General features: G+C 35.0%; 2 protein-coding genes across 2 annotated transcripts in view; one reads left to right on the forward strand and one right to left on the reverse strand.

The window, feature by feature from the left end:
• Positions 1-24,385, reverse strand: part of Adsl (Adenylosuccinate lyase) — a 115,569-nt gene that overhangs the window by 60,070 nt on the left and 31,114 nt on the right. The window lies entirely within an intron of this gene.
• LOC111509646 (uncharacterized) overlaps positions 8,881-24,385 on the forward strand; it is a 31,430-nt gene continuing 15,925 nt past the window's right edge. Inside the window, exons 1-8 of the mRNA XM_074179932.1 lie at positions 8,881-9,165; positions 11,532-11,680; positions 11,945-12,019; positions 12,597-12,656; positions 17,375-17,455; positions 20,566-20,613; positions 23,453-23,506; positions 23,680-23,736. Of these exons, the coding sequence (XP_074036033.1) occupies positions 9,134-9,165; positions 11,532-11,680; positions 11,945-12,019; positions 12,597-12,656; positions 17,375-17,455; positions 20,566-20,613; positions 23,453-23,506; positions 23,680-23,736 (556 nt within the window). The 5' untranslated portion in view covers positions 8,881-9,133. The remainder of the gene's footprint in view (positions 9,166-11,531; positions 11,681-11,944; positions 12,020-12,596; positions 12,657-17,374; positions 17,456-20,565; positions 20,614-23,452; positions 23,507-23,679; positions 23,737-24,385) is intronic.

Raw genomic sequence — 24,385 nt, forward strand, 5'->3', positions numbered from 1 at the left:
CTGACGACGGCAATAGAAGAGTAGTATTTTGTGATTGGTTGCTTCAAAATCATAGAGTTAACCCAAATTTTATCAACTTCATTCTATTTTCCGACGAATCACGGTTTACAAATAATGGCATGTTTAATAAGCAGAATTGTCGGTACTGGGCCCAACAAAATCAACATGCAATGAGAGAGGGCAATTTTCAAGAAAGGTTTGGCGTCAATGTCTGGGCTGGTATCGTTGGAAACAGAATAATTGGTCCAATATTGTTTCAAGGTCAGTTAACAGGGGTTAGATACTTGGGTTTTCTTCAAAATGAAATCGAGGATCATCTTAATGATATGCCTTTAGAAGTTTTACGGCAAATTTACTTCCAGCAAGATGGAGCACCACCCCATAATAGCAGAGACGTACTTGATTTTTTAATAGAGCATTTTAATAATAGAGTTATTGCAACCAACGGTCCAGTACGGTGGCCTGCCCGCTCATCGGATCTGACTGTGTTAGATTTCTCCATTTGGGGATATGTAAAAGAAAGGGTCTACTATGCAACAGCCCCAGCCACTCTCGAAATCTTAGAAGAAAGGATTCAACAGGCATTCAGAAGTATATCGCCTCAAATGTTACAAAACGTGTTGAGAGAAACAATTGAACGAGCTGAAATGTGTCTTGAACAAGGAGGGATGCACTTTGAAAATTTACTATAGTGGAATTTTCAAGAACTTAGGATATTGCAAAAAATCTAAGTGCATCGCTGAAACTATTAGTTGAATTTGTTAAATTTGTTGATCCAATCGCAAATAAATTAGTAACGTTAGATTCGTCAAAAAATCCTTTTTTCGGAAATTTCTTGTCAAAAAATGGTCGCCATTTGAAAAATAATAGTTAGACACGAAAATGTTATTTTGTAAACTTGTCTCATTCATATTCAACACACTAGTCACTAAAACTCCGCTATTGCAATTTTCTGATATCACCTGAGGTCCATAGATTAGTTTACGTCCGATCATGGCCACCTAGATGCAATTTTAAAAGTGACTCTGAAAAAATCAAGTAGGCTGAAAAACTTCCGGAAATGTCAGTTTCTGATCCAGAATTGTCTCAGAAATCCAAAAATGTTACAATATACAGGGTGTTCCATTTAAAAATTCAGAACCGGAGCCATTTCCGCTGAAACCGGAAGTGACCGGAAAGTGAAAAATATGTGAAAACATTCCTCTCCACATACCATTCAACTATACCAAATCTCATTTCAATTCACCTAATAGTCTAGAAATTATGACTTGTCTAATAGATTCGTTGACACCCGGTATATAATGTATATTTGAATCAACAGTATGATGAAGATGAAGTTTTGACAGGACGGTGCTCCTCAACGTTATGTCTTAATTGTTCGCCAATATTTACAATAATATTTTCCTGAGCACTGTACTGGGAGAAAAGAGTGCATTGAATGGAATCCTTTATCTACAGATTTCTGGTCACTTGATTCATTTTTGTGAATATATCTAAAAAGTAGCATCTTTAGAAAGTAACCAGCGCCTTTGTAAGATTCTTTACCGTCTCGATTACAATCTTTATTTTTTCATGCATGTGAATTTTCATCATTTTGAATATTTAGTCAAGTGAACAAACTTATTTCAATACGTAATTTTTCATATGAGTGACAAAATTTTTCAATTCAAAAACTACCATGGAGATAATTTCAAGAGTTCTATAACAACATCCTAATAGACATACATATTATTAAAAACTTCAGTGATGCCCCTGCCCCTACAATAACTGTGAATAAATAACAGTTTCTCACGTTTTCCTAAAATGTTGATAGAGTTTCCTATATATACAGGGTATTTCAAATTCGATCCTCACCATTGGGATCTCGGAAACTATGAGAGATACGAAGATGGTTAAATTGGGGAAAGTTGCACATTCACTTGACTAACAATAATCCGTTGAGAAAGTTCTGAGATTCCGAGTATATCCGGAAAAAACAGAAATTTCGGAAAAAAGTTTTTATTTTTTTCTGGCTTTATTTTTCGAAGGATCCGAAAATAAATTGCACTTCCACATTGCCACTTTTCCCTGCCTGCTACATAAGGGTATTTTCAGATTTACTATCCGATGTTTCGTCTTCAGGCCACCATCATCAACTTTATTTTTTCTTACGGGAGCTACATTGGATTCTTTCTGTTTTCTTATCATAATAGGCTTTGAGTTTGATGGTTCTACATTTGACTTTCAATTTGTTACACTCAGTGACATTTTATTATTGTATAAGTCATTGAATTTTTGGTGAAAAATGGCTTTCACGAAAGAAGAAAACAAGATATGATACAAATTTATTACAAATACGATAGAAACAATGTTAGGACATCGGAAATGTATTTGAACTTGTATCGCGAAAGACGACAACCACATCGAAATATAATTGGATCAAAATCTCACCGAGTTTGGTTCATTTGAAAAGCCGAGGAAAAAATACGGAGACAGATTGGACCAGGAAACAAACAAAAAATTCGATAAATAAGGTAAGTTAGACATTGTGTCCTTTTCAATGAAAATTGATAATTTGTAGATAAATATGAACCCGGGAAAATCTACACGTCAAATTTCCTCCGAAATGAATATTTGTCATACAAGTGCTTGGAGACATCTAAAAAAAAGCGGTTTGAAATGTTACAAAATACCCATATCCCAAAAATTGCTTCTAGGTGGTCCCAAAAGGCGATGAGAATTTTGTAATTGGCTAAAAAAAGACATGATTTTCCTGTTTTCCTGGAAAATTAACTTGGACAGATGAAAGCACTTTTACGAATTGTGGGATATTCAACCGAAATAACGATGACTATTGAAGCATAAACAACCCCAGGCAGTTCCGAGAAATTCGACCTCAAGTCTGATTTAATACTAACGTGTGGGCAAGAATTCACAAAGAAAGAATTTTGCGTCCTCATTCATTTGACGGAATTCTGAATGGAGAAACCTACCACCAGTTTTTAATGTCGATTTTCGAAGACTATTTGGATGATCTACGTTTGGCTAAGTATAACATCTGGTTTCAACATAATGGTGCTCCACCGCACACTACCAGACGAGTACCTAATTACCTGACTAAAAGGTTTGGTGATAGACTCAAGTAATATGGATACATTCTTATGGGGTACACTGAAAACTAGAGTTTATGGTCAGGAGTAATATCAAAATATTGAAGACCTTCAACACAGCATTGTTAGAGAGTTCGGAAGTTTGAGGAGGAGGGAAATTAATCGTGTATAAAATAATATTCGAAGAAGAGCACAGTTGTGTTATCAGGAACAAGGCCAGCATTTTGAGAATTTGCCGTGATTTATTTTTGTCTTTACATTTTAGTGAATTATTGTTATTTGTTCAAAGTTTTATTTTCATTGAAAAAGACACAATGTTTAATTTACCTCATACACACCTCATTTATCAAATTTTGATTGTTCATTCCCTCTCCGTATTTTTTCATTGGCCTTTCAAACGAACCAAACTCGGTGAGTTTGAACATAGTTCGATGTGGTTGTCGCCTGCCTGAACCACTGTGCATGCTGTTTTTGGCAAGTGCATTGGCTTGGGATGGGAAAATTGAGCAAACCGGCTATCGGATGCCTACTTCCTCGTTGCCCCGCTGGATACGGGAATGACAGAATCACTTGTGGTTCTGTAATTCCCTAACTGAATGGCATCCCAACGATGGCTTGATCCTAAGGTGGGTGTATCCGTGCCGAGAGGATGAATGACACTGAGCCTATCAGCTGTCTCTACGGAACCTTCGAGATACCGGGCGCCCTCTCGTCGTAGCTTCGCCTTGTCACGGTAATGCGGGGCTCTGCCGTGATTGAACTTCTCGCCCTAGCTACTCGTGGGACGTTTATGGACAGAGTAAACTTAAGAACTATTTCTGGCGCTGAGTCTACAGAGGAGATGAATGTCGAGCTCACGACTCCAACTGACCTCTCTGTAGATTTAGTTCGGGAGCGAGTCTACAGAGGAGATGGATGTCGAGCTTACGACTCCAACTGACCTCCCTGTAAATTCAGATCAGGATTCTCAACTCTCCAACTCGTGATCCAATAACTGAATCTAAAAAAAGGTTTGGTGGTGCGGCCAGGAAACGACTGAGTCGTCTCCCCAAGAGCGGGGTACCTTATGAAACCGCCAAATTCTTGAGCGGCGTACGCAGACTCTGTCTCAGGTGGAGAAACAAACCCACCATGAGCAGGTTAGCCAACGTTTGCGCTCAAATGATGATTCAGGGCGAAAAAGCCCTGCCAGTTGAATCTAGGGCATCGTCAGGTGTAATTGACGTGCAAAAACCCTCATATGGGAAGGTTGTCCCGGGTATCAAGGTGGGAATCTTGCACCTTGACTATCCGAATACCTCATTAATAATGAAACAGGACCGAATAAGGTTTTTAAAGCATCTTACCATCTGACCTGAAAGACCACTTACCATACAAACTAATCGACTTCCTTAAGAAGCTGGTTTATTTGGTCGAGTGTGAATAGGTGTGAGCCATAATAAACCCTTGCGGGTTGCGGTGGGGGGTCGAATAGACCAACTCACTTTGGACCTAACCTAACCTATAACACCTTGTTATTTATTTTGTTTCAGGTTTTTGGCCACGGAAGAGTCGTACCGATCACTGGCCTTGCTACCGCATATCACTATCTGCTATGAGCACGATAGTACCTAAGCTTGTGCTTATTTTTTGCCTCCTTCTAACCAGATATACTGAGTACAGAAAGTCAAGAAATTTTGGAAGTGTTGGGGTTTCCCTACTGATGGGAAGCATGTAAGGATTGTGGCTCCGTCCTTATCACTAAGTCAGTTTCTCCGATGTTCATTCAGCCTTGTACCCATGGATCTTTTGGTGATACCGCAGGTGCATAATATACGATATACCCCCGCAGCTGATAGTGGATCTCTTTTGTCTTCCGCAGATCTATGAGTTTGTTGTATTTTCCTGGTGGGCTTGAACACTGTTTCCATTTTATGCTTCCCTAAGATTTTTCTGATTCTGCCTCTAACCCTAGGGATGAACGGAAGAAATGCACGCAACCGTTTGAGTTCCTCCATATTTTGACTTGTGGAAGTCTTCAGTTTCATGGCCTTGTTGATCTCGGTTACACTGTATCCATTCATCTTAAAGTCACTTGAAGATGCTTCAATTCTTCTTGAAGGTGCTCCAGTTCACATATTCTACGGGCACGTTCCGTCAGGGTGTTGATAATTCCCCGCTTTTGACTTGGATGGTGGATCCAAAGTGCATGCAGATATCTGTCCGTATGTGTCGGTTTTCGGAACACTTTATGTATCAGTCTTGTGCCACGCCTTTTGACGAGTATATCTGGAAAAGTTCTCCGTTGTTTCTGTTCATTCCCTATGGTGAATTTGATGCTAGAGTGTTGAGCATTTATGTGGTCTATAAATAGGTTCAGTCTGTCCCTTCCGTGTCTCCAAATGACAGGAATGTGTCATCCACGTATCGTAGCCAAATGGTTGGTTTGAAATCGAAAGCGTCGATTGCCTTCTTCACCTATTGTTCCATGAAGAAGTTGGCTGTCACCGGGCTGAGTGGACTTCCCATCGCTACTCCCTTCTTGGACAAACCCGGACTATATTGCGCAGTGTGGAATAGACTCCTCTCGAAGTAGTCGGTCTAACACGTTGAGCGCATCACATCGGCGTGGGATGTGTTGCGCTCCTTAGGAAAACAGTCCTATTGAACTCCAATGGAGGAGTAGGCAACGTATTAAACTGAGCGTAACACGTCGCACTCGGAGCGAAAAATGCGTCGCTAGGAAAACAGGGCTTTAAGGTATGTCTTCCTAGCGACGTGTTTTTCGCATAGCAGGAACCGGATTCATCCCAATCGTGTCGGCAGGGGCGTAAAACTTATCACGCGTAGTTTTAATGTTTTCCAAAGCGAAGCGTGTTTTTCTGTTCAGTTGACGAATTAACGGACAACGGACAGTGTATCGGTGTGTCATTATGGAACGAATCCAAAGAAGAAAAAGAGAGATTGCAATGATTATTCTGAAACAAATAAAAAATGGTGAAGAGGAGGGCCATATTTTCTGGAAACACGCGAAATTTGAAAAAGAAATAAGTGAATTTTATAAAAATCGGAAAAATCATTTTGCTTTGGAGCAATTTTATCAATCACTTCTGGCTGTTGGCTGTTGATTTTTTGGTGCGGGGGGAACGTTCGTGAAACTCTTCCGTTCATCTTCCACTTCATCCAGAAATTGCAAAAGTTCCCATTTAATTGCCTTATTCTTTTAATTGAAACTTCCTGTGGATCCTTTTTCTGATTTTTTCCCCCTTCTGTGAGGGTCTCTGACACTTCTCCTCAGTGTCTTGCCCTCACCGCCTGTAACACACAGAACAAGACTCCGAAGGCTCCGGAAAAAAAGCATAATTATTTAAAATGTAATGGTTGAATGATGGTTCAAACTCTATTTGAACACGACACTTTAAACAACTTATAATTGATTTTGTTTCATGTTTCTGACAACGAGAGAGTCGTAGAGGTTGGGTTAGGTCCAAAGTGAGTGGGTCTATTCGACCCTCCACCACAACCCACAAAGGTTTATTGTGGCTCACACCTATTCACACTCGACCAAATCAACCCAGCTTCTTAACGAAGCCGATTAGTTTGTATGGTGAGTGGTCTTTCGGGTCAGATGGTAAGAGTACGGCTCTGCCGAACTATAAAAACCTGATTCGGTCCCCAGCGGGCCAGGCACAAAGTATGGGCTCTGTTGTTTCATCATTTTCCAAACAGAAGCGACACACTGTCTTCCGACAGTCCGAGTCTTTGTATATATGATGATTCAAATGACAGTGACCTGTAAGAAGGCCTCTTAGACATCGTAGTTCATCCCTACTGTACTTCAACAACTGTTTGGTATCAAGCTTCAAAGGGTGAATAAACGCCTTGGAGTGAGCCAATCCTGGAAGATTCTGCCTGAGGTCCATAGTCTTCTTCCCATCCAGGTGTTCAATCTTTGTTTGGCAAAGCCTAAAGCGATGTCAATGACAGGTTCTGGTTCGATGAAGTTGCTTGCAGCACCCTCCTCTGCAAGGGAATCAGCAGCCTCATTGCCTTCCAGGCTAGTATGACCAGGAATCCAGACCAAAGACAATCCATTAAGTCTTTCTATCGAGAAGAGTCGTTTTTGACAATTTGCTATCAATTTAGACGTTGCTCGGTGGGAGCCAAGAGCTTCTAACGCCGTTTGACTGTCCGAGAATATTTTTATAGACTTGTGTATAAGATTGGATTCTTCCAATCTCTCCGCACACAATTAATAGCGTAAATTTCCGCTTGAAATACAGTCGCATAGGTTCCTAAGCAGATTGATATCTCTGTCCTGGGTCTGCGACTGAAAACACCTGCACCAGAACCAGAAGATGTTTTTGATCCATCTGTGAACCAACAACTATCTGCTCTTAATATTTCCTTCTCACGGAGGATCCAGTCCTCTCTACTTGGGAACAGTACTTTATAAGGCAGTTCGTAGTTGACAGTTGGAGACATGAAGTCAGAGGTCATTTCCAGAATGCTGTGACTTCCAGTGTCAACCAACAGTCTGTTGCAATCTGCATTAATTTGATTTGTGCAACTGGCAATGTGCACAAGTCTATATGCAGTCCATCTCTCTCCAGAAAAATGTGGAGTGGAGGTAGATCTAGAAGGATCTCCATGACCGCTGACGATATGGTACTGATGGCACCACTGATGGCCAGACGTTGTAGAGGTTACTGACTTTTGCATATCGCCGTCTGCTAAAATCATTATAGGACCTAAGGAGTTGGCGGTGTTTGTGTCTATTGTTTGCCCCTTCCTAACCACATAGAATAGGAAGAAAAAGCCAAGGAGTTTTGTAAGCGTTGGATTTTTTCCAATGATTGGAAGCATGGTTCCGTCATCATCAGGAAGTCACTAATAACACTGAACGAAACTAACGTTCTCAGACAAAACCTGACTATATTGCGCAGCGTAAAACCGAATAGACTTCTCTTGAAGCAGTCGGTCTAACACATTGAGCGCATCACGTCGGCGTGAAACGTGTTGCGCGCTTTAGGAAAACAGTCCTATTGGATCCCTATGGTGGAGTAGGCGACGTATTAAGCTGAGCATAACACGTCGCACGCGACGCAAAAAATGCGTCGCTAGGAAAACAGGGCTTTAGAGCGCCCGTACACGAGCCACATTTTGCGGTCGGATCGACCACACAACTGCAGTCGCGTTCCAGCGAACTCAAGCCGCCGTGTACTACACGTACACGGGCGTTCACAAAAGTCAAAACGGACGTCTGCAGTCAACTTGCTGCTGATCTCCGCCGAGATGGCATCGCGTCATCCGCCGTACACTAACCACAAACTTGCAGCCGTACCCAACCGCGTACACCGTGGTGTACTATTTCTCATATTGGTCTCACAGCATTTAATTTTTATTGTCAGTTGCCTCAGCTGCAAGTGCAGTTTATATGACCACAAGTCGACCACAAAAATGTGGTTGGGTCAACCGCGAAGTGCAGCCAACGTGACCACAATGTTGTGGTTGCCTCAACTGCAAATATATGGTCCGTGTTCGGCCAGATTTACGGTGTGAATTCTTATCTTCATAGTCGATCACAAAAAAAACCTAGATCGGATTGATACCAAAAATGTTATTTTTGGTCGAAATAATTTCCGTTGACAATATTTTTTTCTCACAAAAGTTTGTGTAATCTGTGATAACAAAGTTTGGAGCTCTGTGGGTATCATTGATATCTTGACCCACTCAAAATTCATGAGGGGAACGGTTATCTATGTTCACACTGTAATTAATATGGGAATTTGTAATTTATGACAAGACAGTTTTATGACATTCAGATATAACAAAAATTTTCAGTCAGATTAGGCTTCACAAATTCATTAAAATTTTAGTGTTATCTTGAAATATATAAATATGATCTTTGTTGATCGTTGAGATCATAGATCCTTTTCCAAAAATTGAAAACTATTCTACAGTTCCTTTTCAGGTCGAAACCAGACACTCGTGAAGTCAAAATTGATCTTGAAAAAAAATTGTCTACGTTGCAAGAAGATTCGAATGAAAATACATCCATAAAAATGCAGGACAGTAGAGCAGCGTTGTGCCAACAGTGAGTATACAATGTTATATTGTTGAATTTCTTCCATTCAGAAAATAGAAAAATATTTTTCGATATTGAATAAAAACAGTCCACAGTGAAGTGTCGATGAAAATTTTGGGCGGAAACAGGGGGAGTACTTTTCTTCATAATGATAATGATATTTATCAAAAATTATGAAACACACTAATTCAGGCAGATACATACAACTATCTATCCTGTCATCCACAAAAAATTAAAATTAATTTAGTTCTTGGTTTAAAAAATCGAAGAAAAAGTCTCATCCTAGATTGGTACAAAAAAATTTAAAACAATTATTCAATATTTTATTAACTGATTCTTATCCTCCAAACTTTTTGAATGTATTGTTATATAATACCTACTTCATCTAATATCATCAACATCAGAGAAAACAATCAAGCTAAAAATCCATATTTCAAATACTCTTCCATTCCTTATGTCCCTGAATTGTCCAGCAAAATCATAAACATATTTGAACAAGAACTGAACATAAAAATTTCACAAAAGAAAGTTAAACCTTTAATTAAACTTTAATTAACAGATGAAGATCTGTTATTCGAAATTCCCTGCAAAAATTGTAAAAAGATATATATGGGACAAATAAAAAACAATTTAAAAACCAGCATAGCTCTTCAAAAAAGTAATTGTAAAAATATAAAACAAAATGTTTGTGCTCTGAGACAACACGTTGTAGATAATGATCATTCAGTCGATTATACTAACACCAAAAATCACCGGAGATGGCTGAAATCAAAATTAAAGAAAAGAATATCAACAAAAAGACAAAATATATTCATTTTCACTAGCAAAAAAACCTGAATACATCCTGTAATATGTGTATATATATATATATATATATATATATATATATATATATATATATATATATATATATATATATATATATATATATATACAATGTATACAGTATACAATGCTCGGACTGCAACAAATTCTATATCGGACAAACCAAGGAAAAAACTGATCCAAAAGTACGATGAACACAAAAAGGCATACATAAGCCCAATAGTATATAAATCAAACCTCGCAACACACGCCATACAAAACAAACATAACTTTCCCACACCAGAGAACATAAAACTCATAAAACGAGTCAATAAGGGAAACCGCATGGACATTTGGGAAAACTTAAACATCCATAAATTTAAGTCAAAAATCACTTATCGAGGAACAAGTACAAATCGAAACACAACAAGACCTAACATTCAATATATTAAACAAATCAATATACACTTCTAGAAACAATAAACCTAGAGAAGTTTCATCACAAAGAATAGTACCTGATGTAATCCAAATACAGGCAAATTTACCTAAAGCAACAGAATTACCTGTATTGAGGCGTTCGGACACACACAGGATGACACGTTCAGATAGAATAGTGCCTAGAGGATGACAGCACGACCAGCTGTCGAAAGCGCTCGCAGATAATCAAATAGAAGTTATAGAACTTCAAATCCTTTTTGTAACTTACATTAATAGTAAAATACTGAAAATAAAGAAAAAATTAGTTGCATCATCCAGTTGTATTTTATCCCCATAAGAATTATTCTCATATTTCGGAAAAGTGTCATTTGCCATCTTCTGGTGATGTCTGGAGTTTTTTCAACTAGACTAGTCATCATACAATGGTGAATAAGTAAAACATGGCCCATAAAAGTAAAACTTGTGCGTGGACAGAATAGTAAAATGTAGAAGTATAACAACAATAATGATGTATGAATGATGAGATCCTTTATACTTCTTTGTGAGAAGTTTGAAAAGCCAAGTTGAATGCTGACCATGAACGTAGGAAATTGAACTTATTTTTGGAATGTATTCACATGATTTAGGAAGTTATTAATTTACATAATGCTGAAAGCTCATCCAGGTTCTGGTGCTGGACGAATCAAAAGTATCTGCAATAATTTCCTTTGTAGGGGAACAAATGTCTGTCGGATATCAAGTAATGTCCGTCATAGTAATATCTAGGGAAATGGTTTTTCGGCATGCACCTGCCAGATTCGACCGTGTAGGAATGTCGGCAACTTGTCTAATGCATATTCAAATCATCCTTTTTCATAGAGTGTGTATCACTCTATCAAGGTAGAATCGAAATAACAATGAAAACTGACGATGCTACTACCAAAATATATTACTATAAACTGATTCACACGCCACATTCTTTCAACTGCACTCTTTTTTGTGAATTTTTATTAAAAAATGGCATCACTACTAGACTAAATATTAAGCCCTGAGAAAGGTCGAAACAATCGCACAGGAAGTGAACACGAAGTAGTGTTTTGGACAGCCATAATACATGGGGACGTAAAAATATGGTTTTTCAAATTATGTTTCAGATCATCGGCTACGCAAGATGCAGTTCACCACCAATATTATCAGAGTCCATGCTGTAAATGTGGAAGGACTCATTATCAACAACAAACCACTGTCACCGGATCGCTAATGAGATGTTGCAACCCAAATTGTCCTGGAATTCAGAACCATGGTAAATTTCATATGGATTAAAGCCAATATTTGTCACTTACCCCTCTCAACTATTTTATTTTCATGTGAGGAGAAATAGATTGTTCAAGTGATACACTCACAGGTCAGAAAAAGTATCATTCATTTTTTTGAAGCACTGATGAAGAACAGCCGTTTTTTCTGATCTTGAATGTTCATCTACGAGTAAATTAAGTAACAATTTATATACCAATCGCAAATCGATTGTTTCATTAATATTTTACGTTATGAGATCGTTATTTTGTAGAACCCCCTCAAAGACTTCCAAGACAAACTAGTGCATTGAACAGAAGTGAGTCGTCAGTACGAAATCAAATGATAGGTATGAAAAAAAATTATACCTAACTAAGAAAGGGAGGACTTAAAGAATTTCAAGAATCTGTATAACTATAACATCCATTTGTTGCCAGAAACTAATCATGAAAAAAAAAGAACTTCCATAATTTTTCTTACTCCATATGAGTTCATACATAATTATATCATAATTTGATAATAAAATGCATTTGCAAACAAAAATTCATTCACCACTGAGAACGAGAAAGAGTAAATTCAATTCTGCAGACTTCAGATTATCACCCATATATTATAACAGTTTTAAAGCAATGAATATATTTTTTCAATATTATTCGGAATTTTTTATCATTAAATTCGATAGCTCATCGTGAAACTTGATACCTATATGATGAATTGTATTCTGTCCAATATTTCTTTCTATTTTAGTAATTTTAGATTGCCTGAATATTTAGTCGAATGGTTGTGTTGGTCACTATTAATGAATAATTTACTGGAAAACCCATTGATCTTTTTGGGCAGTGTTCTTGAAGTTCTTTCAGTAATTTTCGAATATAGAATAAAGTAAACTACAAAACGAAGTAATTTTTTTTATTTTTTGTTCGCAGAACCTCCACTGAAACTTACCAAGTGCACTATGGCTTGTATTACAAAAAACGCTTCCACAGGTAAAGTGAGCATGGGATGAATGCCAGAAGGATTTTTTCAGTTTGAATATTTTCTCAAAAAGGACCAAAAAATATCACATTACATTAATAGCGATAAATGACTTACTTTCAGTTCTGCAGTATGCAAAATCATGTCCGTCACTGTTGCTCTACCTTAAGAATTCAATTACTTTTCGTTTTATGGAAAAATAGACAAATTAAACCAAAATTATTGACGAACTTATAAAAATTTGAATATTTTATTTTAATTTCAATTGTTTTCTAAACCTATGTCGTCGATGACTTTTTTCACCACAAAATGATAATTTAAAAAAATAACAAAACAAACTGTTGTTTTCTTATTGACCTTTTTGCAGGTGTAGAAAGGGTAAATTTTAAATGAACCCGATGAATTACTGCGAAAATTCAATGTATTTTTCAAAAAGAGAGTAATTTGTCGTATCTGATAATTTTGCCTATCCAAAAAAAGATCAAAAAACATACGAATACTTATCATTTCGGAGGCCAGAGAACACCTCGTAATACATAGAATGTTCCATTAAAAATATTGAGATATTTCAAAAACTTCTTCATTTCGCCAAAGAAATTCCAAAATAAATCGAATTTCATTTGATTTCTTCGATTGTGAAGATGGTGACAGATTTTGGCCACCGGTAAGTTGAGTATTGTATGAGAGCGATTGTTTTTTGGGATAATCATGGAGTAATCATATTCGATTATCTTCAAAATGGAAAATCCATAACAGGAGCATACTACGCATCAATACTTTGACAAGATGAAGGCGGAAGAAAGGCTACATTTGCAGAAAGAAAATCCTGACAATTCAACGTTTCACACCTCAATAGTTGCCATAGCGAAAATCCAAGAATTACGGTTTGAACTACTTGATCATCCACCTTACTCACCAGATCTAGCCCCAAGTGACTTCTTTTTGTTCCCTTATCTGAAAATTGAGCTCGAAGGACAGAAATTTTATTCATCAACTTCATGAATAATTATTTTGCATCGCTGAAAGAAGTGTGTAGAGGAGGAAACTGTTTGAAAACGAATTGAAAAAATGTTTTGTACCTTTGTTAGGTCAGAAACTTTTCAGACCGTCCTCGTAGTATTGCAGTATAAGTATTTCTAGAATTTTGGACGCTTTCATGGATAGGCAAAATTATCAATTACAAAATATACATTTACTTCACGCAGTCACTCATTGGGATCAAAACTAGAAGATTTGCCCTTTCTACACATGGATGATATTGTGCTATGTGAAAATCCCTGGAAAGGCCAATAAAAACTCTGATTTCCTCCACAAGAAGTACCAAACCAAATTAATTTATTTGAAATCATAGATCTTCTTTGGTAAAGTGCCTTCCTATATGAGTTTTCGAATGTTTTTATCTGCTATTACTCTTATCTTAGACTTTTTTCTGTTAATCGAGTTTCTTTGGATTAGAGATTTCAGTACAATTTGAACAATGCAGCGCTTTACAGTCGAATAACATTTTTACATTATTTGAAAATATTTTCAAAATGGGTCTTATGTGAGAGCTACACATCGGCGAACACGTGATAACATGTACAATCTTTCCTGAGAAGTAGGTACCATTTGCAAAATAATGCATGGAATTGAAAATACCGGATCTGTGCAAGGATATAATAGCAGGGGAGCCCACGATGCAAAATGGGGATTTACTGGAGCGTCATAGAGACATATTAGGTTGCATTTCTTTACGTCACTCTCAAATTGTCAGATTACTGGAATATACACTTTTTAGCATGTGATTAACTCACTCTACCTTAATCTGACGCCCTCGAGAATTTCTGATGATCAATATTTTTTTACTAATCTGATCCTTTATCTTTCACGGGCGGCCTTATATATGAGGCTCATATTTGGTGGAGGTACTTAATCGGGTACAAGGAATTCCCCTGTATATAATTCTGCCGCGCTTCAGTAAATCCCAAAATCCCCGCTTGGGCTCCCCTATTATAAAATCAACAGTACGGGAACGTCCAGCTCGTTCAGTTGAGAATTTTCACGATATTCGGGAAAGTGTGGCTGAAAATCCACAAATGTCTGTTGAAAGGCATTTACAATAGTTGTCGCAACAAGATAACTTCAACATGGCGAATTTGGCGAAAATGGTAAAAATAAAAAAATAAATAATAGTAGGATGAAACCCATCAGAAAATGAGAGGAATATGATGAAAATTAAATTGAAAATACATTACGAGCGATTTGAGTTCGGTAAGTTTTAAGGGTAAAAAATGGTTTATATCGATTTCCGGCAAAACTACAAGTCCTATGGAAAAAAGTTAAATGGCAAAGTTGTAGGTAATAGAAAAATCTATAACTTTCGTATTTACAATTTATTTACATAACCTCAGAAATCATGTGGAAAATTCAAATAACTAAGTTTTTATTTTTTTTTTCTTTTTCAAAAAAAAACCTCTATGAAATTTGGTGAAAACTCACCTTTTCATGTCCCAAATACACTGTGATTCATTTGATTTAAAATATTTATTTTTTCACCTTATTTTGACTTAATATCAAAAAAGCGCCGTAATTTTCAATCGAAAATTCTCGCGTCAAAATGTCAGCTGTTTTCAAAAACTTGGTGTGCTATTTGTTCATTGAAATCTCTACTTTCTGATGATGTAAAAGAAGTATACAATCATACTATAATAAATGTTCTCAGAAAATGCGAAAAATCGAAAATACTAGAATTCGAATTTTTTCAATCATTATGTATAATTTTGAGCTGCTATTTATTGAAATTTACACTTTAATTACTCAAAAAACGTAAGATTACATGTTACATTGAATTGCAAATCGAAATATAATACATTATCAAATAAGTTAATGAAGGTAATATTTAATAAGACATCTACAATATTTTGAGAAGGTTGTAGAATCTTCTTTAAATAATATTTGTAGATGCCTACTTATTGCTGTTTTAAAATAATTTATATACCTGAGTGCAAAAAAAAATTATCTAACGAAAAAAAACAACGACAATATAATAAAAAGATACAGGGTTTTCCTGTAAACAAATAGAAGAAGATACTGATGCTGACATAATTAAGACCTCGATAGAAATTGCCAGAGATAAAACTGTCAGTGTTGTGGGTCAAGATATTGATTTTTTGGACCTTTTAAATCAATTATATTCAAATAATCATGACATTTATTTTCTCTCGGTTGCGATCCAACATATAGATTTGCGGGAAAAGGAAAGAAAAGTATCGTAAATTCGTTATTAGACGTCAAATTTGGCCAAAGTTTTTTATAAGAAAGATGCAAGTAAAGAAGATATAAAAAAATGGATTACAAATAATCAAATCTAATTATAAATGTAAAAATGAAAAAATTACACTGAATCAATTAATATTTCAAAAATATCAATTGGCAGAAATTAAATCATCTCTCATTTTGGCAAACCTCCCACCCATAGAATGAGCAGCAGAACAACATTGTTACAGGGCATATTATCAACTCCAAACTTGGTTGGGTAACGAACTGACAGCAACAGATTGGGGCTGAAAGCAACATCAACGTGGCATTATGGCCAAATTTACCGAAAGTATTGCTTAAAACTATTTGCTGCAACTGTGAAACTGGATGTGACAGTTCAAAATGTGGCTGTCGAAAACATGGTTTGAAATGCACAAATGTACGCTCAAATTGTCATGGTTCTGAAAATTGCTCCAATATGGAATAAAACCTACGAGGAAATTAATGATTCAGATGAAATTGTTGATGAAGAACCAATGCAGACTGGAAATAATATTGGAGACGAAGAAGGTGATGGTGTTGAAGATTTTGAGGATCAACTAGAAGAAACTAAAACTCATGGATAAGTGATTAAAATTCAAGATAAGGTATTTAAAGTTTTTAAAAATATTATAATTAATAACGTAATCAGAATTAATAACGTAAATTCAATAGTACGATTTACATATTTTATGAGATTTTCTATGACACAATTGTAAGTAGAATTTAATAAATAAACCTTTTAAATGGATAAAATTGCAGCAATCATATTTTTTTGATGAAATTGGAATTAGAATTCGATATTTTGACGCGAGAATTTTCGATTGAAAATTAGAGTGCTTTCTTGATAATAAGTCAAAATAAGGTGAAAAATTAAATATTTTAGATAAAATAAATTACAGTGTATTTGGGACATAAAAAGGTAAGTTTTCACCAGATTTCGTAGAATTTTTTTTTTTGAAAAAGATAAAAATAAAAAACCAAAAACTTGGTTATTTAAATTTTTCACATAAATTTGAAAACGTTATCTGAAAAACTGTAAATACAAAAGTTGTTGATTTTTTTATTACTTACAGCTTTGCCATCTACAATATTTTTTGTGGGACTATGTGAAAAGCAAAGCTTACGAAAACAATCCCTCATCCATTCAACAATTGAAACAAGAAATCACACGAATAATTCTTGACGTGGCTCCACAAATATGTACTGTATTTTACATAATTGTACACTGTCTGACTACGCACTGCTATAAATGAATTACAAGAATGTTATAAACTTTAATTTTATTCGTTACCAACATCGAAAACCTCTTATTAAAAGATTAAACACTTTCTTGTTTGAGAAGTAGATTGCATTAATGATTGTATCGATATTAATCAATTATTTGATTTTAATTGAAGTAGCAACGAAAACATAATAACCAACGAAAAATAATGTTTACGAAATCTTTCAGATACCCCCCGCACCCTCTCATGCAGAGACAATACAACTCAAAAACTAGCTAGTTCACGGAGACTTCTATACCAAAGCACTGGTAAGTGAATTCAATAATTTCAAATTCAGAGAACTTTAAAATGAGTAATGATAATAGCGATACTAGATTAAAATCTTTCGTAAGGGTTCTGATTTTTATACCATCGTTCAGTCCATCCTTTAGCTCTCTATAACCTTCAGTCTCAAGTCGATCGGTGGAATGGTGGACATCCGATGTTTCGATGACATCAGTAGACTCAACTCATTCGTGACATAAAGTAATTTTACGAATGAATTGGGTGCTTTATCTCGTAATGTTATCCAGATTGGTGCTGAAGAGGCAATAAAACAAGTGTCTAATTCCGAAACATCGGATGTCGAGGATGACAGTGATCCATACCATATAAGTGACGTTTTTACTTGTATCATATACTATATTGTGTAGTAATCCTATGGATGATATTTGAGTCAATCCCATAATGAATGTTTGGAATACAAACTGAATAGGAAAAATTCTTTTTTTTTTATAATTTAATGTTCATATAAAAGTATTTGTTTCGAAAGTATTTTTCTTTCGTGTAATTCAATGTTCATATGATAGTAGTTGTTTCCAGAGGGTTTTTTTTCCAGTTTGTGTCTGAAAGTTACTTCTTCGCATGACCTACATGCTTTGAAATTGATTGCTTTCTCTCTTTGGCAGTTTCTCACATTTTTTTGTTGGTGGAGAGGTAAAGTGCCAAAACCTTTTTCTGAAAAAAAAAAATTCTCCTAAAAATGTATATTGTTGTAAATCATGTCCGAAAGAAAATAACGCCGGCCGCAACTGCTAGTCATAAATCAATGGTGACGTAGCTAAGAGCGCGCGAATGTACGATGTTCCCTACCACTCTAGAAGCAGCGAGAATAATGCTACCGATTTTGACGGAATTTCGGCGATATTTCTACTGCATTCGATTACGAAATTTAAACGCTAGCCGCGAGCATATCGACACAGTGAAGTGGACGTTACAGTGCGATACGCGAAGTGATCTAGTAAGGCGATAGACATTCAAATAACAATTGAAGTGTTTGTTGTATTTGAAGCGAAAGAAAGTTAAGTTTGATTATTCAGTGTAGTCAATTATTGGTCAACCCACGGGGAAAAACGTAACAATGCGCTAAAGAAACTATATTTCTACTTTTGAGTGAAAATTATGACTTTCAAGTCAAAATTACGAAATGGAAATTGAAATTACGAGATAAGTCAAAAGTACGAGAAAAAGTGAAATTACGAAATAAAAGTCGAAATTACAAGATAAAAGTCAAAATCACGATATAAAAGTCGAAATTACGAGATAAAAGTCGAAATTATGAGATAAAAGTCAAAATTACGAGATAAAAGTCGAAATTATGAGATAAAAGTCAAAATTACGAGATAAAAGTCGAAATTAGGAGATAAAAGTCGAAACTTTAAAGTCGAAATTATGTTGGCTCAAATTGTAGGGGAGCCCACGATGCAGAATGGGGATTTACTCGAGCGTCATACAGACATATTAGGTTGTAAAGCTTAGATGATAAGAAAAAAATGTTATATAATATATACCTCTTCATTGGTGGGGGAAGCGGCTATAGATTTTTAAATATGTAAAAAATACTGTTGCATGGACATACTCGAGCGCGTCAGATATTGATAGCATCAATGCCCTTCCCTACGTATTTTTAATAATGTTCGTATGTTAATCTGATCGTTTGCATGATGCGGGTGTTTGTACGTAAGGGTTGAAAGTGAAAAGAAAATAAAATTAATCGAGCGCGTCAGATTTTCTAAGGGGGTGTTAAGTGCAACGAAAAAAAAGCTCTCATTTAATCATCTGACGATTTCGATCTGACGCAAACTCGCGGCTATTATTATAATGTGCAAAAAAAATTCGACATTTTGAAATACTCAAGCACGTCAGATTAAGATATATATCGTTCATCCTTTATGTTCTAGACCTGCTGTCTCATAATCTGACGATCTAGAGGGATTCGCCTGATCTAACAAAAAAATATATTTTTTTTAAATCATTGAACCTAATTAATTGAAAAGCTTAGGAAATAGCATGCAAATAAATAAGTGTATGTTTTTTAAGTAGAATACTTGTATTTATAATAAAATAATTTTTGAAAAATGCTCAAAAAATTTAATGTTTTATAATCAATTGATTAATTAATCATCATCTTCATCACGAACGAGTCTCTGTTATCAGCTGTGATGGCGTCATGGCAACAGAATGCAGAGTGTGGACGGAGTGAGAGAGTAATAGATAGAGAAAAATTGAAAGAGGAATAGAAACTCGGAAAGGGAAATATAGGTATCACACAGCTGCGCGCATTAAACTTTATCCTAAAAATTAACTATAATGTGATTTTTCAAAAGAAACTTTTGATGATTTTTGATACGGCGCCGGCACTTTGTTTGGAAGATTCGTGGCGAAAGAGAATTTCGACAATAACAATTTTGGTAATTTTAAAATTATTAACGTAGCCGAAATAAAACTATAGCGTACTACACTGGACCTACCAAGTCATGAAAAATTCAATTTCATTAGTTTATACTACTCCAGTGGAAGATTTGAGAAATTGGATGATTGCTGGGTGTAACGAAGTCAGAATCGATCCCGGTATTTTTGAAAGGGAGTCGATGAGGAGAAGATTGGATTCTTGCATCCGAGCGGGAGGAAGTCATTTTCAACAGTTCTTGTAGATTAAGAAACATTACATGTAATTTTTGGTAATAAATTGTTATTGTCGAAATTATTTTTCGCTCCGTATCTTCAAAAAAAGCACCATATCAAAAATTATCAAGGGACAGACTATCTTTAGAATAGTCCAAGGAATAGTCCCTTAAATTTTTGCCGCATGTACCATAAACACCCTGTTTGTTACGGTGTATGACAAAAATTTCGAATCCGACAAGATATTAGGTCGAACAAATTCAACGTCAGAGAAAGAATATTGTAGCATAGTCTGCCATATTTTGTCAAATAGAAAGGGGGGCTTTTTCTCTTTATCCCAATAATGTTCAAAATGTTTTTACTTTCTGAAAATAATTGACTTCTTTCGCAGATTATTTTCTCACATTATGAAATTATTGAAGCCATTGTCTAGAGTTATTTTCGTGCCTTATTTATTTATCCCTATTCGTTCCAGGGTCGTTGCAGAGAACCCCAACCGTCAGAGATCAATCATGTGGATCACGTAAGTTGTCATAAAAAACAGTATATTTGTTTCCAAAATTATTGGTGATTAATTTGTCTTAGTGTAATTAATTGTTTTCTAGGTTTCATAAAATTTCGAACTTTTTATCAAATTTTGGAGAACCTATGTTTAGCGGTGCACAAAATTGTATTGTTACTTTACAGATATTCAAGATCCTAATACCCAACTCTTTTCTTCATTGAAAAAAAACCTTAGATATTTCAACACAGTAAAGTAAATTTCAAAGTCATTTAGAAGTCAACATGTTTAATTTGTAACTCAATTTTTAATGACATCAACGTATAGATTACTCGTATACTAATCTAAAGAAATCAACTTTAAACATTCAAGCCAGTCTCGGATATACCTACAGGCACTGACGCCTATCAGAAAACAACTACTCCCCTGGCTAATACCACGAAGGGCGTTGAATTATATCCGACGGGCGTCAGTGCAGGAATCTTCTTAGAAAATTTCCTGCATATGCAATTGGCAATGCAACTGAAAGAGTCGACCTTCAATTTTGGAACGAGCACACTTACAGACCGGTTTCGGGCTCATTAGCCACTCATCACTGCAATATAGTGGCCATCATCGACCTAAAGTCAATGATATTCCAATGATAATAAGAAAGTACTCGTATACTGAAAATATATGCAAAATGAAATAGGCAATTAATAATAACGTTTTAGTTCCCAAGAATATTGAATATAATATTTGCTATAATTTGATTATACAGTGATGAAGATGAAGACACCCCTATATTTTAATCATTTTTGAAAGCAGATATTTGATTTTTAGTATAGGCATAGACCTTCTTGGGTCGTACTTTTTACAAAACTTAGCCCGAGTGACAGCCGCAAACCTAGCCTATTGCAATCCTACAAAAAAAGCAAATTCTCGATATTTTGTTTCTCGTTGGAGATACCGAAGTAAGTTATGAAAAAACTAGATATTCATTAGGAAAAAATTCAAATTTTTATTATTAGTTACTGAAAATCCACAGAGACATCGGTCGAAATTAAGTGACAACTGAGGAAGGGAATTCAACAGGAAATGAAATACTATTAATATTGGGGTATAAATAGTTCACTTGTTTCCATAACACTCTAGCCCGAACTGAAAACTGTTGGAAGCACATTGGAAAAACATTGAGAATGACGATTTTCAATCCAAAATTAGGCAAATTTGCATATTCAACAAAAAATTGAAAAATTTCTTTGAGACATTCTAGTAACGGAGACTAAATTCGATTGATTTACATTTGGAAAAATAATAATTTTCGATTTTAATTTATTTCAATACATTCATTTCATTGTTTTTGACTATTTTATCATTTCTGTAGCTTCTTATTCGGAATCATTAATTGAAAATCGGTTAAAAATGACAAAAAAATTCAAATTTCGAATTTTGGGTTGAAGTTTGGTAAGTAGAGTAACTTTTTCAAATAACTTATTTCGGTATCTCCAACGCGAACCAAAATACCAAGAATTTGCGTTTTTCGCAGTGAGCTGTGTTTAAGGCTGTCACTCGGGCTAAGTATTTCGAAAAGTGCGGCCCATGAAGGTCAACGCCTGTACCAAAAATAAAATCTCTGTTTTCAAAAATGACTGAAATACAGGGGTGTCTCCATTTTAAGTGCGTCACAGAATATAAAGAGTATTAAGGCGATCTAGGGCTAGTTAAAAGTATTTTATAGACTTCAGTCAGTTCTACAAACGATGTTTATTAATTTTTCGTCCCAATAATTTTTTTGCGGTCACCCCATAGTGAAATAACAGCTGAGTACTCTACTCTCGCGAATAAAATATTTGTATTCATTATACTGAACACTGAATTATATTTCTAATTAGCTATGACAGCGTGTTATGACATTTGTATGGAAGATGTCGTTGAAAAATAATGCCGGAGCATGAATTGAATTATATTAAATTATAGGAATGAAGATTACTTAAATTTTAATAACATTGATTCGTCCTTGAAAATAAGTGATGAAATGAACCTTTCATTCACAAAGAGAATATTGAAATTCTTATTTTTCTAATATTTTACAACATTGTCTGTTATATAAGTTGCATTGTATTCAGCTATATATCTGTATTTATATCTACATTTCATTGAGTGCCTCATACATTTGTTCAATATTTGACTGTGATTAACCACTTTTATAGAGATATAACAGTATAAACTTCAAATCAGGAGCAGAACATAAGTTTCTTAATGTGAAATATCAAATAAACATAGTAAGAAAATCTAAATTTTCGTAAGTCAATCTTCCACGTATTCATTTATACGTGTTCCAGTAGCTTCTTCAAGCCTTTTTTCAAATGTATGAACACGCATGTTGCGGTTTTGTGAACAACTGTTTAGTGAAAATCTCGCAATGAAGTGTTTCTTGAATACGTAAAATATTGGTTCACAGCAGTTCTTCAATTAAATTTTCGTCTTATTCTTTAAAATACTAGAGGTCTATTGAAGGGGGTCAATTCAATAAGGAATTGAAAGGGGTCAATTCAATAAGGAATTGAAATAATTGTCACCCAGACTAAGATATAACAAAGTATGTTTTGGTTGGTTTCCGGGTTTTGCCGCGCTTTTTTTCGGTTATAGTCCCCAGATAACTGTCGCAGTCATCTGGATGCCACAGTTGCAGTTGAAACGTTTGAAGATTATAAGAAGACCATGGCAAAGCCTGGAAACCAACCAAAACATTGAGGCCAACCGTGAAAGCCTACATTCCTATGTTCCTATGTAACTTAGTATATTTACATACTGTATCACAGAAATATCACCCTTTGTCTCTCCTTTGCATGACTGAAAAGTGAAAATTATTTTTCAGGTGAACCAGTACCAATATCCAGTCTAAGTTTAAAAGCAAATAGGGAGATGTATGGTGAGAACTATAAAATATAAGTATGGTTTATATAAATAGCTCCAACCTCAATGTCCCTCCTGTTCAATATAGGTTTTCTCGAACAAGTGAAATTCAAGTGTTCATTTTAATGTTATGCAATTTGACTTTGCTGAATTATTAACCTGAATGAACTTCTGAAAATTATATTTTAGGTGAACCAGGACCAATGTCTACTCAGAGTATGAGAAATAATAGAGATGTTGTATCTGGTAAGAACGATATATATTATTTATTTATTTATTATGAAAAAAAAAATTAACATATAAATTGACGAAAAAAGTTAACATGTATAGGATTTTTTTTGGGTTTGACAAATGTCATACCTTCACATATATGATCCAGTAACTTACTGTATATACTGCTGAGATTATCAATGTTAGTTTACTTATTCATACAATCAGAAGACTTACTAATTTCAACCATTTCAAGAAAAAAGCGTTTGGAAATATTTTTTTCTGTATGTAAAACTTTTATATTAGAGTAATTTAGTTTACACCCTGTTTCTATAGAATGTTGTGCTAATGCACATAATTTCTTATTAGGCTTTATATCACTTTTATGTGAAGTTATTCTGTCATTAAGAATTTTAGATGTTGTTCCCATATAATCCAAGCTACAATAATTGTTACAAGGAATGTTATAAATCACATTTGACTTTTTGTAGTATTCGTTTTATCTTTCAATTTAGTATCCAAATTCTTTATAGTTTTAATATTTTTTTGCATATTTTGATATTTTGTTCATAATGAAAAAGTTTTATGATATTTGAAGATACATTTCCAATTTTTAGGTATAGATTTATAAGAAATAGTGAAAGGTGAACTATCATTACATACATTTCTGTTGATTACATCGGAA

The sequence above is a fragment of the Leptinotarsa decemlineata genome, unplaced genomic scaffold (assembly GCF_025532065.1).
Source record: "Leptinotarsa decemlineata unplaced genomic scaffold, Ldec_3_MD MMD2_tig00026282_RagTag_RagTag, whole genome shotgun sequence".
NCBI lineage: Eukaryota > Metazoa > Arthropoda > Insecta > Coleoptera > Chrysomelidae > Leptinotarsa > Leptinotarsa decemlineata.